Below are 16,006 nucleotides of genomic sequence, written 5' to 3' on the forward strand. Positions count from 1 at the left end.
TCCATCAGTCCGTGATTAAACGGAAAATTGAAGCAGATACAGTTGATTAACAAGTCACCAACGATATGACATGTTACAAAATTAGTGAAATTCAATTGCTAATTTTAGGTGGGGCTATTTATCTTTTCTGACGAAACAAAGTCATCCGACACGACTGTTTCGTGCTTTTCAACTTCATACGTGTACTGGAACCGCGCATTTTCTTAGTTCAATGTAAAAGCCCAATTATAGCTGTCCTGACAATTAATGGGTTTTAATTTGCGATTAAAAAACATGGAAGAAAATTTCCTTTCTCCGTATCGCAATTGGAAACGTGCAAATAATTTTCGGAGGTGAAATAAGCCAGTTAGTTTCGAGGTTGAAGTGAGTTTTAGATTGAGCCATCTATTAAGAGTTCATTGGGCCGGAGATATTCATCGGATTTCAACTTGTTTGAATCGAATAATTGGGAATATGTATTTTTGTTTTATCAGTCAACTGCAGGTTATCGTACGCGTGCCAAAGAGCCAAGTTCTGTTGAATTCAATATAAATTTTTCAAACAATATGAATCCGATCACAAAATTGTTTCACCTTTACCTTGGTGTAGGTATTATTCGGGAAAATAGATCGTCTTTAATAACGAGAAATATCAATTCTGTGCAAACATTTCGTACCGGATAAATATCTAGAACAAATTGAGAAATTTCAAAAAAATCATTTCATGAAGTAAGGAAACTGTTCAACGAATCACAGTCAAAAAAAAGTTGCAAAAAATTACGAAATTTCTAGAATAAAATGCATTGGGTTTTTGTGCGGAAAATGCATGTTAATTTAGCGTTTTTTGAACAAAATTATGATAAGGAATGTGAAAAATTAGTGAAATTTGTAAGAATTGGTAGATTTGGAGGAAAAAAATGTTCACCTTGCGTTTTTGGCGTGACTCCCTGTGAAGTAAATGCTACGAGAATAAATTACAGGACATTTTTTATGTTCGCAAGTTCAACGCCAGTTCGTTCATCTATGAGTTTCTTTGTTCACGAGTGACTAATGAAATACATAGCAATAAGGATTTCCTGAAAACTGTCTTATCTTCATCGATGGATATACACGCGAGAATTTTTGCCATACAAATTGCCACATGTTTTCATGCCTGTTCAGCGGTGAAAACCTTTGTGTGTGAAATTCGCAGTTCGATAGCCTATACGTTTAGTCATTTGGATGTTTTTTTTTTACTTTCATTTTCTTTTTATAACCAGACTATCTTTTGTCCATCCCCGCTTTTCGACATAATGAATACTGTTTAGCATTTTTTCATTGCCACCTGCTTTAATAACGAGAACCGAGAGGACATTGTATATATATGAAGGATTGAGTAATGAAAATTCACTCTCTGCGAAATTTTTTATTCCTTTTTTCTACCTGGGTCGAATGCCACGTCTGGCTGTATTTTGTAACATTGTGCGAGATCACGAGACGCACAGGAAGTTGTAAAACACATGGGATGGAATTGGAGATAGTAATTTTCGCAATGCTGATTTCGTCAGTTTTAAAATCGCATGGGAAAATTCGCATCGTCAAATTACCTGATGCACTTTCACAAAATTCTCATCGATGGCATAAAAAGCATTACGACGAATAATTTCGTCATACAGACAAATTATGTTCCTTTTTGTTCGAAACCGTTTTTCTCGCTTAAACGATGGGTCTCATTTTGTATGGGTTATTAATTACCGTTGAAAATAGATGCGTTCGGATGGGAAGGGCCATTTCACGTGAGAGAGTATAAAAATCCGTTGCATCAGGTTGACGTATACGCCATACGCACGGTACGATTTGATGATGCGTAAACCTGATTTCATTCAAATGGTAATGAATTACGCTAAATTCCAGCAGAGCTACAATTACCAGACCGCAAAACAGATTGAAAGTTGAATCCTCGTTATTCGTTTTGTGGGAAATGAAGCTCGGGTATGTGCGGGTACTTAATTCAAAAATCTAAATCATTGTCTTCATAGTTGACCAAAAAACTGTCCGATCATTAAAGACCTTTCCTTGCTTATATATTGAAGTCTGCAGAAACAAGTTTTTAGGATCTGAATCTCAATTTTCCGGAAAATTAAATAAATTGTGAACATATTGTAGCCAGATTTGAATCCTGCGCAACAAAAATTTGCGAGAATGTTGCAAATTGACATTGTTTATTTCACTGAAAGTTTAAGAGCGAAGTACAGGTAGGATGATCTAAAATCGTACCTATATTTCGGAGTTTTTTTTTTTTTTTCACAGAAATTGAAAACACTTAGAGCAATTTGAGTTAAGGACTTAAATGCGCTATGCCACCATCTTTTTCTAAATTTGATTGAAGAACTTCTAAAATGTTTCTGAAATTATAAATAATAAAGCCCTTAAACCCATATTGCCCTAAGTGATTTCATTTTCTTGAAAAAAAAAAAACTCCTCAAAATAGGTATGGTTTTAGATTATCTTAGCTGCACCCCCACCCCCCTAACGGTGAGTGAAAAACAGCGTGAAGCAAATTTTAGCCTGGAAATCAGATTTCAATTTGGCGGTGATGGAGTCACGTGATCGACCATGTTGTATCCCTTGTATCACGTGACGAGCCGTTTGCGCCGATTGGCTGAGAGTTTACATTCGAGCAATCAGCAGAGGCAGCAGCTGCGAAAGAGGCGAGTAACTACGAAGTGTCAGAATTGTGCCGTCGATCAAAACAACAACTTCGTCGCTGATCAGTAAGCAAGGTGAAACATTTTCCTCGTTACATGGTCACGATTTGTTCCTCTCGTCGCGTCTCGCCCAGCGTTGAAGCTTCTTCATCACCGCGTCTGACCGTCGAGTGAATTTTTCTCCGGGCTTAAATACTTGATACTCGTAACAACAGTCAAACACCTCTGCTAACACAGCGCTAAAATTCCTTCCATTCGAGTGATTATCGATTTCCTGGGCCTTCCGCCGTTGCGAAAATTCACCGAGAGCCGAGTCGACAATTTCGCAACTCCTCAAAAGGTATGCGTAAACAATTTCAGCCGCCAGAGAGCTGATTTTTAGAAAATCGATCGAGCTGCGAGGGCTGTTTCTCCGTTTTGAGGTTAGGTCTGAGACGTGTTATACAAACGAGACTGTTCATTTCGAAATAACGTTGCAAAAATCGACTCAAATTTCTCTCTCGAGTTGCTGCACAGTCCTTCTTACATCTTTAACTCTTCACTTATTTTTTCACTCTCTCGTTTCAGATACCAAACTACAGAGAGCTCCTCAGGTTTACACAGTCTCAGCGTAGCTGAAGAACGACTAAGAGATGCCATTGAATACAGGTGAGTGTAGTCAAGTTTTGCAGCCAAATAAAACTCACTTCTGAGATTTAATATCTTCTAATTTTTACAACCGTTTCTTGATGTTCCGGTCGTAAGCTCATGATTTCACAGACGGAAATATCCTTACGCTACTCGTATTCAATCTTGAGCATTTCAACAAATGATTCGCATCAGAATTCTGTAAAAGAATCTGATTGCTTCACGACGACCTCGACTTTGAGTTAAGTGTCGTTTTATAAAAGCTGATGTGGATGTTTAAAATTTGCAGTCTATATTCCGAATGCTACGTAATAAACTGTCCATTAGCATTTATTGAGTTGCATTTTATTCATTACTGGTTGATTATATTTACACACATATATTTCATAAATTATCCTTTGTTGATTGTGTTAAATAATCGATAGGTAATCTATAAATTTTGATGTTCCGTTCATCAATATCTTCTATAAATATCAAGCCTGACTTTTTCCTTGTCCAACAGTTCGTCAAAAATCTCGTTACAGCTACGATTCATAATTTAATAGCAGGAAAATATTTTTCATTCGTCAAGATATATCGGCGGCGCTCCTGTTACTGGAGCAAGTTCAAGAGCGAGTGAAATCATGCGACGATCCAAAGCTTCAACTGCACACAAGCGACGATTTGGAGGCATTGATATCGCTGCTGGAGGATCCAGTATTTCGGAGCATAGTTACCATCCAGGATTCGCTGACCGACTTGAACGCCCAGCTCGGCCACCACCCCTCCATACTGCCTGGTGACTTTGACATCAATCTTGGAGGACAGCTGGAGCTCTCGCTGCCCAGCACACCGGCACAGCCGCTGGGCCCCAACATGTACCAAGACATTTATCAGGACGGCAGCGAACTGGACGATCAGAGAGTTCCCGTCGCTCGGCTCGTTCATAGCAGTAGCGAGGATACCAGTGCGCAGGTAAGCAACGAAACCGATGAATGTCTTCTCAACGGCTCGGACGTTCCTCGCTCTAAGCCTCGTTTACGTTTCGTCTCTTCCGATGTTCCAGGTGACCAGTCCTAGCTTGGCTTCGGAGGATCTCAGCATGCCTCCGATAACAACTCCGACTTACGCCAAGGAATTTCAAAAGGTTATCGAGGCCGCATCTAAGGGACGTCAGATATACACAGTGCAGGTAGAGTACCTGATCGAATCGTCGTTGTTATTGAATTTGGTTGATAAAGAATCTTTTATAGAGTTTGGGTTCTTTCAAACTGCCAAGATATTGAAGAAAAAGAATAGATAGTAGAGAAGTTTAACACTGTTTATAATTCTTCGAAAAAATTTGTTGTAGTCCGTAGAGTTATTGAGTTTGCTAATTTATTATTTCAATCTCTTCCGCACACTTCAGCTGTACAAACCCGAGGGTACAAGTCTGGGATTTAGCGTTGTAGGACTTCGCAGCAAGGACAAAGGCGAGCTGGGAATTTTCCTCCAAGAGATTCAACCAAACGGCATCGCAGGCTGGTGAGTTTTCAAAAATTACTACTTTATCGCATTCCACAATGAATTTTGTTACTAAAACGAGTCGGTCAAGGCAATGAATTTTGACGCTATCAACTGATTGTATCCGTGCTTGAAATTTTCCTTCGTGTGCCAAGAATCCTGTTTGTACCGGATTTAAACTAGATCTGAGGACACCGAATATTTTGTCTTCTTTATTCCAGGTGATTTTATTCTATATGTGTGTATGTGTGTGAATTTTTTTTCACCAGATGAATATGGATTATATTTAAAACAATCTGCAACAAAACTTGAGTGGTACGCAAATTTGACTGTCTCGTAATTGCTTGTGAAATGAAAATAAAATTTTTCTATATCGTTTACTGCGGGGATAAGAGGGACGGCTCAGAGACTGCTCAAAACCCGATGAATAAGTCAATGTTCCACCCCAAAGAATCGTGGCACTCCGATTAAAGAGAGGGGCGAGGATCGGAGAAATTTCAAACCCCTCGCCACAAGTCCTCTGATTTATACATTTTAGAAGAGAACGGTTATTAAACCGCGATCAATTCCAAAGGAATCTATTGTCCGACGTTATTGAGTGCCTATTACTACACTAATATACCCCGTAATTTCAACAGCTTTTCAGTCAAACCCATTAAAGCCACCCTCAAATAGTGTAATTGCACGTATTAAAAGGCTATTTGCCCTGTTCCTTTCCTTTTTTTTTTTCCTAATATATATTCTTTCAATACGAGTTCGAGAAACTTTTGATCAAAGCTAAAACTTTCTGCTGCTTTTTGCAGAAATTTGGGTTATACTTACTCCGTTTTCAAAGTTTTTCCTTAGCCATTGCTGATCGAATCAAGAATCGCAACGTTACCCAACTTTTTTTATTCCATTCCTTTCTTTTCCGGTATAATTAATACGTTTCATCGAGCGATTCTATCCCGAGTTAAATGATTCGGAATTTTCTTAGCAGCCTTTGCCGTTAGTTATTTCCGCGTTATTAGTGGAATTCAATGTTGCATGCTACGTTGGAAGTAGCCGAAAACGTCCCAACGATTTTTTCGTAGACGATGATTGGTAAAATTGATCGGAAGAATTACACATGTCCGTAATATACGATCAGGGTGAAAACAAAAAAGACAAACAACGGAACAATCCTTCGACTTTCTATAATCGGAGATAAGAAAACAGGCTTTCTTCCTTCTCCGAGAAGAATCGTAACACTGTTTACACTTTCAACACATGATATGTAAAATTTTGTGTAAACCTACGTTATCGTGGATATTGAGAGGCGCGATCGATTTTGCGGATCATCCCATGCTTTCACATACCTATGCGTGGATACACGTATGTTTATACGAAGATGTATCGCCCCCGATTTTCTACCCTCGGCATCTTGTGCTCAGCTACGTATACTATACTCGAAATAACACGAAAATCCGTCAATTCAATTCCGTACGTGTTTACGTCTAAAGCTCGGCAAAGCTCTTGGCTCAAGCACCGAGAGGATATCCCTTGAATTTCGTACACCGAGTTGGTTCAGGCCTCTTAACTCAATCCTAGTTTCTCTTCGACCTGCGTTGTTAATTTCGCCAGGAATTCTAACGTCTTTAACAGAGTGCCAAAAATCTCGGCAATATTTTCCGAATGTTTTATAAGTAGAATTAGATTGTTCGTATAAGCATCACTCGTGACTCGCGTATATATATATAGTAACAAGTTTGGCGAAAACAGGAATCGAAAATAAACGGACCAAATGTTTGAAATTTATCGTGAAAATTGCGAGATTCAAATACACAATTATAAATGCTCGGAAATCTTACCAGAGAGACAAAAATGTTTGAGTTTGAATTTGTATGAAAAAACAAAGAAAAAAAATTAATAAATTCAACGCATATTTTCTCAGCGTTGGGGGACAAAAAAATAAAACCCACATTAAAAAATACATAACGTGAAATTAAACTGTTTAATGCCAGGCGAACGGGGAAAAAGAAGTGAAACAAAAGGAGGAGATTTTCATCCCCGCTGTAACAAAGGATTTATCGAGTTTTTCTTCCCCCTATTCTCTTTTTTCTCTTCTACCCTGAAATCATCTCCTGACCTTGACTGTAATCCGCAAACCGGTAAACGAAGGTCGGTTGGAACCCGCAATTCAATTCCAGCTTGTTCTCGCCATGAACGTTTACGGGTTTCCTGTTCGCGTGATCGAGAAGAATTTTTGCCCCTGAAATGTGAGAAAAAAAGATATCGAAATAACGAACAAGAGCTTTGATATCCATTTTTCATATCAAACTGTATTAAAAAACTATGAGAAAATTTGTTAAAATTGTTGAATTATACTCAACGATTAATCGTTTCGTATACGAAAACTGTTCGTTTGAAAAACACACTAAATGAAATTTTTTTACGTTTTGCTGAACGATAAATTCAGCATTGTTATTTGTCGATCAACATCAATATGAAATATTTAACGTTGATAAATAATATATTCAACGTTACTAGTACGATGAGAAAATAAATTATCTGCTCAATTATTTCACCGCTTCAAAGCGTTTCAGAATCAACAAAATCGATGTCAAATCTCTTGTTCATAATTTTAACTTGTCTTTTTTTTTTTCTTACCACCATACCAAAGAAAATCCTGTAACTTATGAACGAGTAATAATTTGATAATCAATTGACGTACGACCGTCTTGTAATGAAATAATCGAACAAGTATTAATTTTTTACTCTATTACGCAATTTAACCTCCTCAAATATACGAAATATACGTTGTGCGGATACACAAGTCTCGCTTCTGTACAATATAATACGAAATGGACAAGAGCGGGCTCTGCTGCCTGTCCACCTGGATATCCTTGAGGCTTTGGTCCACCGCAAGTCCTTTTTTTTCTTTTTTTTTTTTTTTTTTTTTGCTGCATTCATCCTTTTTCGCACTCCCGCAGTATGTGCAGTTACGACCGGTCGGATTGAGGCGATTCGTTCCACCGCCTCAAACTTGATCCTGAACATGAATTCGATATTACGTATTGCAAGGTACGTGTGTTGTAATCGATTCTTGCATCTGTGCAAATTTAAATTGATAAACCAAAAGCTGTGCAATTTTTGTCAATTTTCTTACGAGACATTCGCAAATCGAGTATCTATGAAATTATTATATTCGTTAGCTGCAAAGATATCTCGTCATTTAGTATGTATAAAAACTGGAAATACTTGAATTATAAACAAAAGTTTGGGATGGCAAGGATTAGTTTCAAATCGTTAAGGTGTTGTTGGAAATTTATTGGATTCATTCGATTTCACTCTTCGATTTCTCATTTTATTAAGAAGACTATTTTTTACGTGCTTGTTTTTTTTTTTTTTCGTTTTCTTTTTAAACGGCATGCTGGCATCGCTAAATATTTTATCTTACAACCAATAACTAGCATTATTGAGTCGTCTACTGAAAACAACGGAAATCTGTTTCAACGAGTTGGTAGAAAATAGTTTTCCGAATAAAATGATTGATCGTAAAGTAAAGTCTAAGAAATAAAGTAGATTTTTAACAAATTTGAAGCGATTTTAAAGGAAGCATCGATGCTTTTGTTTGTAATTATTCTTTAAAAGATCACGAATACGATAATTTGACAAACACGCAACGTGCAATATAATTATTAATCGAATGTGTCGATCTTCAGCCAACCGCAACATTCCTAACGAGTCGTTATTCGATTGACTTTGATCGTTGAAACTTCATTCCGCATACGGTTTTGAATCGAATATTGTTATTCGAAATGTGAGTTGTCGATGCGCGTTACGGACGAAATGGCATTAGAAAATCTCCCATTAGATACGTCGCTTCGTCGTTGTTGGTAGACACAAACGTACACATTTGTCGACGCTCGTTATCCTGCACCAATCAATCTAACTTAATTGAAGAAGCGAGTGCGACTGAGGGACCGTGAGTTGTGTAATTGATTGGTTCACAAACATTTACTATAGTTCCGCGTACGCATACAGCTAGAAATGTTACTATCATCGGTGCGTAGGATGTGTTATTCGAAGCTTGTTCACACACGCACACAAATTCGCAACTTGGCGTTCCGTGGAACGTACACGGACTTAATGAGGACGATCGATTTTAACCTGATAAAGGTTTCGGTTCCGCAACGTTGTTATAGATTTCTGTACAAATGTATGCAGCTTTTCATTTACGACGCGATTCTTGCATTGACTGCTCGTATTTAGCAGCGTTTCGGCAATTATTATTCCGAAAAAGAAGGAAATGAATGAAGTAAATAAAAATACCGTACGATAAATAAAAAAATTTTTATGACATTAGAAAATTCGGTGAACCATCGTCCTTCAATTTTAATTCTCGAGCGATTAACATGGATAAAAGGACAAGTGCCGAAACGATGGCACAAACAGACGTTGAAACCTCAAATCAATCTTGAATTAACTTAAAAATTTTACTTCCCGAGAGATTTATTCCATGAATCAGATCCTGAAACGCTGCGGGGGAATGTTTAATATTATATATAACGAGTAAATCTTGTCTCGGAGCTCGCGTATCTGGGGAATATTGATGATTATACGTATACGTCGAGTAAGCGATATGCATCTCGGGCAAGTATAAGCTTCGATTTCAACCTTCGGTGCAGCGAGTTTCCTGATTGGTTCAATCAATTGGCTAAACGTTAGCTTCTCTATCTTTGAGTAGATTCTAATGTTACCGGGATTGTTTTCTTCGCCGTTGATATTTGCAGAGATTGGCCTGTGAATTTTGTTACGAACAGTTACTTCCGGAATGGATGAAAATAGATTTGTTTAAGACGGTACAACGGACGGTTAGTCAGAGAGTAAAAAATTGAATTTTCATGTTAAATATCTTGAACATTTTTACGAAACTTTTTGAGAAGCTTTACAGGTCATAGAGAAAAATGATCAAAAACCGTTAAAGTCGGATGAACAAGATCGCGGTTTTTATCATTTTAAATTTTCCAGTTATAAAAAATCTTTTCTCCAATTGTTGACACCTTCGCTTGCAATGTGTTATTCAAATCCCTTCAATTTTTGTATCCATCAAATCGTAGGGTTATTTTTTTTTTTATCAACGTTGCAACTATCATTGGCACAAGTAACATTACCGTAGATTTTTCGAACGCTTTTCCTTCTCTGATTCACGTGGAAAACAATATGTACAATTTCAACCCAATATATATATTTTGAATTACGATTTTCTTTCATTTCTTTTTTCAGAGAAGAAATAAAAATGCTGTAATCGTTTGAAATTCGTTATAACAAATGTTATCATTCTTTTTATCCAAAGCGTGACACGCTTTCTTTGAGTTCGCACGTTCAAACCTCTGCATACGTGACTTCAGGGGCACAGCTGTCGTTGACCGTAAAGTCTTGACAAAAATCCTAAATTTATTTACGCTCCCCTCGTCCGTCCTCTGCTTTTTCTTTTTTTTTCTTTTTTTGTATTTTTTTTTTTTTCTTGTTATTTATTTATTTTCATTTTTATTTTTATACCATTCGTCTCTCTTCATTTTATTCCCGGCAGTAATAAAGAGAAGGGAGGAATTTAGGTGCTGTAAACCGTAATTTATCTTTTCATACTCGAACTTCGTATCCCGCTCGATGTTTCTCTACCCCCAGGATTCCTCTTGTATTTCGACGTACGTACTACGGTGAGGGCGATTTTGGTCCCTCATCCCGCAGGAGGCTGGTATGTGTAACACGCCCACCTTCTGAGATCGTAAAAACGACGCGTAGCCAAATTTATTGTTTTTATTTTCTTGTACACGCGACGACGAATGTTTTTTTTTTTTTTTTTTTTTATCATCCGTCAAATGCGGAAAATCGTATTTTTCAGGCCGGCCACACACATAGAAAACATGGAAAAGCTGGAAATGTCAGCGTGTTTAAAAGAGGTCGTGAAAAATCTCGAATTTTCGGGGGATTTTTAACTTGGTGACGGAAAAAAGTGAAAATATGAGTTTTCCATCATGGGAATTGGAAATGATTTTTTGAAGTATCAAGTTCACTCTTTAAGTTCACTAAAACAAATTGGCTTAATCTGCCATTTTTGTAACTCGTTAATTATATCTTTCTTCAATTCGAATCGAATTTGAAACGAATACAGAGTTAATAAGCTGAACGATTTAAGTTTTAGTAAGATACTAGAACTGGGAAAATGTCAGGGAAATTAGGTTTTAGGTTCTGGAAGAACTGGAAATTTCGTGGAATTTTTTTCCAAAACATTTGTGCCCACCATGATTTTACGTTTCTTTCTTATTCTGAGAAAATAGGAAATTTCTTCAAATTTTGGGAAGTTACAGAGCTTATGATTGCGGTGCTTGTGGAGGATTGATTGAGAAAAGTTGAGAAAATCGACGGAAACAGAAAAGTATTTACAGTTTTCTAGTTTTCACTGGATTTAAGGTTTTCGGTACGCTACTGCAGACGGATTTGATACTTTTTGTATCTTGTCAATTTTTTATACCTTTATCAAAAAATCAAAAGGCTTGTTATTTACCAGAGTTTGAAGAGATTCCATTATCGAGGAAAAGTAAGAATTGCAAAAGACGTTCATCCGAGATTCCTTTAATTTCTTATTCAATGCTTTTCGTACTTGGAACATTTAAATATCCGCTGTAAAAGCTCTCATTTTTTCATTCTTTTCCCCTTTATTTTTTTTTTCAATTATAATTCCTCGATGATTTATATCAGCTATTTTGCCAAGAAGAATACGAAACAAAGACAAGGAAACGGAATTTTTCATCTCCTTTTTCTTTCCAAGTGATTAATATTTCGTGATTTGTTTTATTACGCACATTATTCCAAGTTCAGGGCATAATTTTCGTCAAATTAAACTGTTTAATAAATTTTCGTCGACCAAAGAGATTCCGAAAATCGTGATAAATGCGGTTAATAAATATTCGGAAAACGGAGGTAGAAGAAAAATTTGCTGCTTAATCTTTTATCCCATCCGGTATATTAATATACGAAGCGAAAAAACTTCGACCATCTGAAATATCAGCGTAAATACTTCTGTACAATACACATCGAAAGTGTAACACAGCTGCTTTGTCCCTGGATAAGATATACAATATATAGACACGTGAAAAATCGTTACGCGTGAATAAAGTTTCTCTCTCTCTCTCTCTCTCTTCTGCGAATTTGCGCCTCACCTTTGCGACAGCAAGTTTAATTGAAACTCCGCGTAAGTGTATATTTAGTTATACTATTTTAATATTGTCCAAGACTTTTCTTAGTTTATAATAATAACCGTTAATTCATTTTGCCAGCTGCTCGAATCTCGTATATTTTATGCACAATACATGTCAATAATAACGCAGAAAATTAAAATGTATAATAAGGTTTTTCTTGACGAGAAATTATATTAAAGTTGTCGTTACGAGCTGTCGTTTTAAATGGTTTTTTTTTTTTTTTCTTTTGAATATGCCAAGCGGCTCGCGCGAAATTTTTTTCCTCGCACAAATTCTAAGGACGTTGACTGTAATTCGTCCCTCGGAAAGCGACCTCCTCAAATCTTTCAGCTTAATATAACTCTTGATATTAGGTCCCAGTGATCCCGCCGAGGCTTAACAGACAATATATCTGGGATGGTTCAGCCGTTATACGCGTTTCGGATTAGTCAGATGTTCTGGAATATCCTCAAGGGATTCAAAGCGTGCCGTCAACTGACGCGTCTGTCAAACCCTAATTACACCAAACCCCTCGATCTCGAAGATTTCTGCCTCTGTAACGAGACCGAATTTTAGGTGAAAATTAGCAAATTCTACGTAGAGTTTGAAGGGGCGGGGTTGATGTTCCGAATTTGAGAAATTCCGAAAGCCCCGAATTAGGTGTTTTTTGGCGGTGAAACTTAAAGTCAAGAAATCAAACCTTGACGAAAAATCAAAGTTTCGAAAATGCGAAAATGAGGAAATTTGAAACCCTGAAACATCAAAGTTCCGAAGAATCGAAGATTTTCAGTTTCGTGAATTTCTGGCTTGGAGAAATTTCACCACTTTGATCTTTCTTTGATGTGGATTTTTCGTATTTTTACCTTTCGAATCCTGGCCATTCGGACTTTCTTTACACCCACTCGTTAAGTAAACTACGCTGTGCGAGCATATTTTAATTTTAGAAATTTTACTCCATCGAAACTTTATTTTTTTGAACTTTGCTTTATCGGAACTTGAATTTTCGGAACTTTGAGTCCTCGGGCCTCCGGCAATTCGAGACTTTGTTGATTCTTCAAAGTTTGATTTCCTTTTCAAATTCGGAACTTGAACCCCGCCCCAATCCGAAAGATTTTATCGCAACTGTAATTTACAACGGAACAATCATCGCGTTCCAATTTCCCGTTTATACACCGTTAATGGGATAAAACAGCAATGATTACCCCACTTGAGTCGGGATTCGGATAAAATCCGATATGTGTGTGTATGTTTTTATACATACATATATATATATATATATATATATATATATATGCATGCGTGGATGTTGTGTATACATGGAGGAATAAAGTGCTCAGTGGTCAAGTGGTGTAAACCCTTGACGCGATTGATTGAGGGGTGTATTAACGGCGAAATAAAACGCAGTTGAGGAAGAAAAAAGGAAAGTTTGTTAACGACGTGTGGACGAAGAAAGGGGAAAGGTCGCGGTTTTATCGCCAATCAAGTTGGAACTCTACAGCTGTTGGCAATTATCCAGCTGCCAAGATTCGCTATATATACATATATATATATATATATATATATATATATATATGTACGTAGTATAACCTGGGAAATCTTGCGTAACGCCGGACATTCAGAACCGAAAGAGGGTTGAACGAAGAAACCTGGCGATGACGAACAAAATTAGATATCGTTGAAAATTGCCTTCTGCCGCTTTATAAATTATCTGCAAAAATAAGTTCGAGTTCAATTTACCAGATACGGCGATACGAGTGTCAAGTTGATACGTACGGTGAATTCGATATCATTTAAGAACTCGAATTCATAGTCGAGTCACTTTTTTCTTGATTTAAAGATCGTTAATCTAAATTAAATAAATAACATTTCTTTCACGATATTTGATCCCTGTATTTGTATATAATCAATTCAATGAATCCTTTAGATTTTTATTTCGGTATAAAAGGTTTTACAGAATTACAGATTGCATTGAAAATTTATTTTACATATTATATATTTGTACAATATTTATATGCAAAATACTGTGGACGAAAGTATAAACTGAAATAATATCTTCGAGGTGGTGGTGATGAAAATTGCGAGAGAAGAAATAGTAGAAAAGTCACAATATCGAATTTTCAAATATGAGAAAACGCGTTTCATAAAACTCTTAAAAGTACAGGTGGTCGCAGTGTGACGTATAAAAATGTTTAAATGCAAAATGATAACGTATAGAAAACCAAACCAACAATTCTAAGAAATTCTTACGTTTTTTCATTTTGTTTTTATTTGCATATTGCCTCTTTTCACACATTTATAAATTTTATGAAGCAGATATTCTTGACCGCAAAAATTCGCTACTGTAACCTGAGCCTGCTTCTGTTTTTCGATCTTTTTATATTTGTATCCTCACCCCTGAATATTTCTTTATAAACATGAGCACGTATCTTACAAAAAATTTTATGAACAATCCGTAAAGAAATCGATAATTATTCTCTCTCTTTCTAATTGTAAGATGAAGAAAAAAGTACCGAAGCAGTTATCGAAATACGCGAAAAAGGGATAATGGGGTTAAAGTGAATAAAAGCAACACGACGAAACTGCGTGAAAGACGCAAAAAGTTTAACTAACGAGGTGAACGATTACAGAAAAACCGCAAATCGCATGCCGGCGTCACTTCTGAACGTATTTTAACCCTTACGTATTCAACCCTTAAATCATTGCGCAGAGACGGAGATGTCGATTCAAAAAACTTGTAAAAAACTCTGGGATACTCTTTATCTATGATATTTCTCTCAGCGAATCGTTCCGCAGAGTTATTTTCAAGCCAAATGTTAAAATAAAATAAATAAAATTCGAAGCCGAAAGGGCGTATGCGTTTTCTTTTTTTCAAAATTTAGCCTGAAAATAAGTCTAGCAAACGAATGACTAAGGGAAAGAAAAAAAAATATTATACCTCCCTCTGGCATTAGCAACGCGATATACGATGTCTAAAAAATGAGATTAGGGTTCAACCGGACACGACGATCACAATTTTGCCGGGTGGGGACCGGGTGGAAAACCTGACTTGGACAGGTGAACGTGTGCGCGAATATACCTGCCGGTCGACGACGACGACGTTTGCGGCGTCGCGACGCTACGCATGCCCAGTTTAACGCCGAAACGAGAAACGGATTTCCAACACCCCTTACAGTCGTCGTCGGACCGCGGCTGAGCCGGGATCGAGATCCGGTTTTTGCATCGCGAATCGCTGACGAGCTTTCGCAGGTTACTTGAGCGGAATTCAAACCCGTCGACGTCTCTTCGTCCCTCGATCCCACCTTCGCGTATTAAATTCGCTCGGCGATGTTCCGATTCATCGATAACTCGGGTTATTTAACGAAATGTTTGACGAGACGCGCGGTATTCTAATTAATGTTTTACTCAATCAACGAATCCGTTTAACGTGATGAATATCCCAAATGATTCACGCAGTTTTATCATTTTACTCGATTTAACTTCAATCGTAATCGCTGCTTGACTTATTTTTATTTCAACGGATATGTAATCACTGTTTAAATCTTACAATTTTTACTGTGATCAATTTCTTTCGGTCTTGTCGTTATATCGCGATTAATTACTGATTCGTTTCTTGAGTTTTTCAACAATTTTATCACCAAACGTTACGAACATTTATAATGTACGTGGGTCTTTGAACAAAAAAAATTTATTTTTGGTAGATTGACTTTTGACTAGAATGAAATTAAAGTTCGTATAATAACGTCAATGCATGGATGCTGCTTTTTTTTTGGAGAAATCGTTATTTCGAAACATGAGTTTTGTCTGAAATTCAATGAACCCGTAAGCTTCAAAGCAAAAGGTATTCACACTTTGGAAACTCAACTCCTTTGAAGTCTTCTTTCTGAATATTTGTGAAATTGTTGCGCTTTTTTCTTCTAAATATTTCGATACGTTAACGTTACCAACGGCGAACCTTGTTCTTTGAACGAGGTTGAAAAACAAGTCATCCTTTATTCCGTCAGGTTCATCAAGTAAATTTTGATCGAAAAGA

General features: G+C 36.9%; 1 protein-coding gene across 7 annotated transcripts in view; it reads left to right on the top strand.

Annotated features, from left to right (window-relative positions):
- The first annotated feature begins 2,642 nt into the window (after positions 1–2,642).
- The window catches only part of LOC124305311 (uncharacterized), a 166,018-nt gene continuing 152,654 nt past the window's right edge, over positions 2,643–16,006 (top strand). For 4 of the 7 annotated variants that reach the window (XM_046764567.1, XM_046764570.1, XM_046764569.1 and 1 more), the window contains exons 1-5: positions 2,686–3,005; positions 3,233–3,313; positions 3,864–4,246; positions 4,338–4,463; positions 4,680–4,795. In XM_046764567.1, the coding sequence (XP_046620523.1) occupies positions 3,298–3,313; positions 3,864–4,246; positions 4,338–4,463; positions 4,680–4,795 (641 nt within the window). In that variant the 5' untranslated portion in view covers positions 2,686–3,005; positions 3,233–3,297. Of the gene's footprint in view, positions 3,006–3,232; positions 3,314–3,863; positions 4,247–4,337; positions 4,464–4,679; positions 4,796–16,006 lie in introns of all 7 variants that reach the window. The other 3 variants (XM_046764566.1, XM_046764571.1, XM_046764564.1) reach the window with 3 other exon arrangements.

The sequence above is a fragment of the Neodiprion virginianus genome, chromosome 5, assembly GCF_021901495.1.
Source record: "Neodiprion virginianus isolate iyNeoVirg1 chromosome 5, iyNeoVirg1.1, whole genome shotgun sequence".
Lineage (NCBI taxonomy): Eukaryota > Metazoa > Arthropoda > Insecta > Hymenoptera > Diprionidae > Neodiprion > Neodiprion virginianus.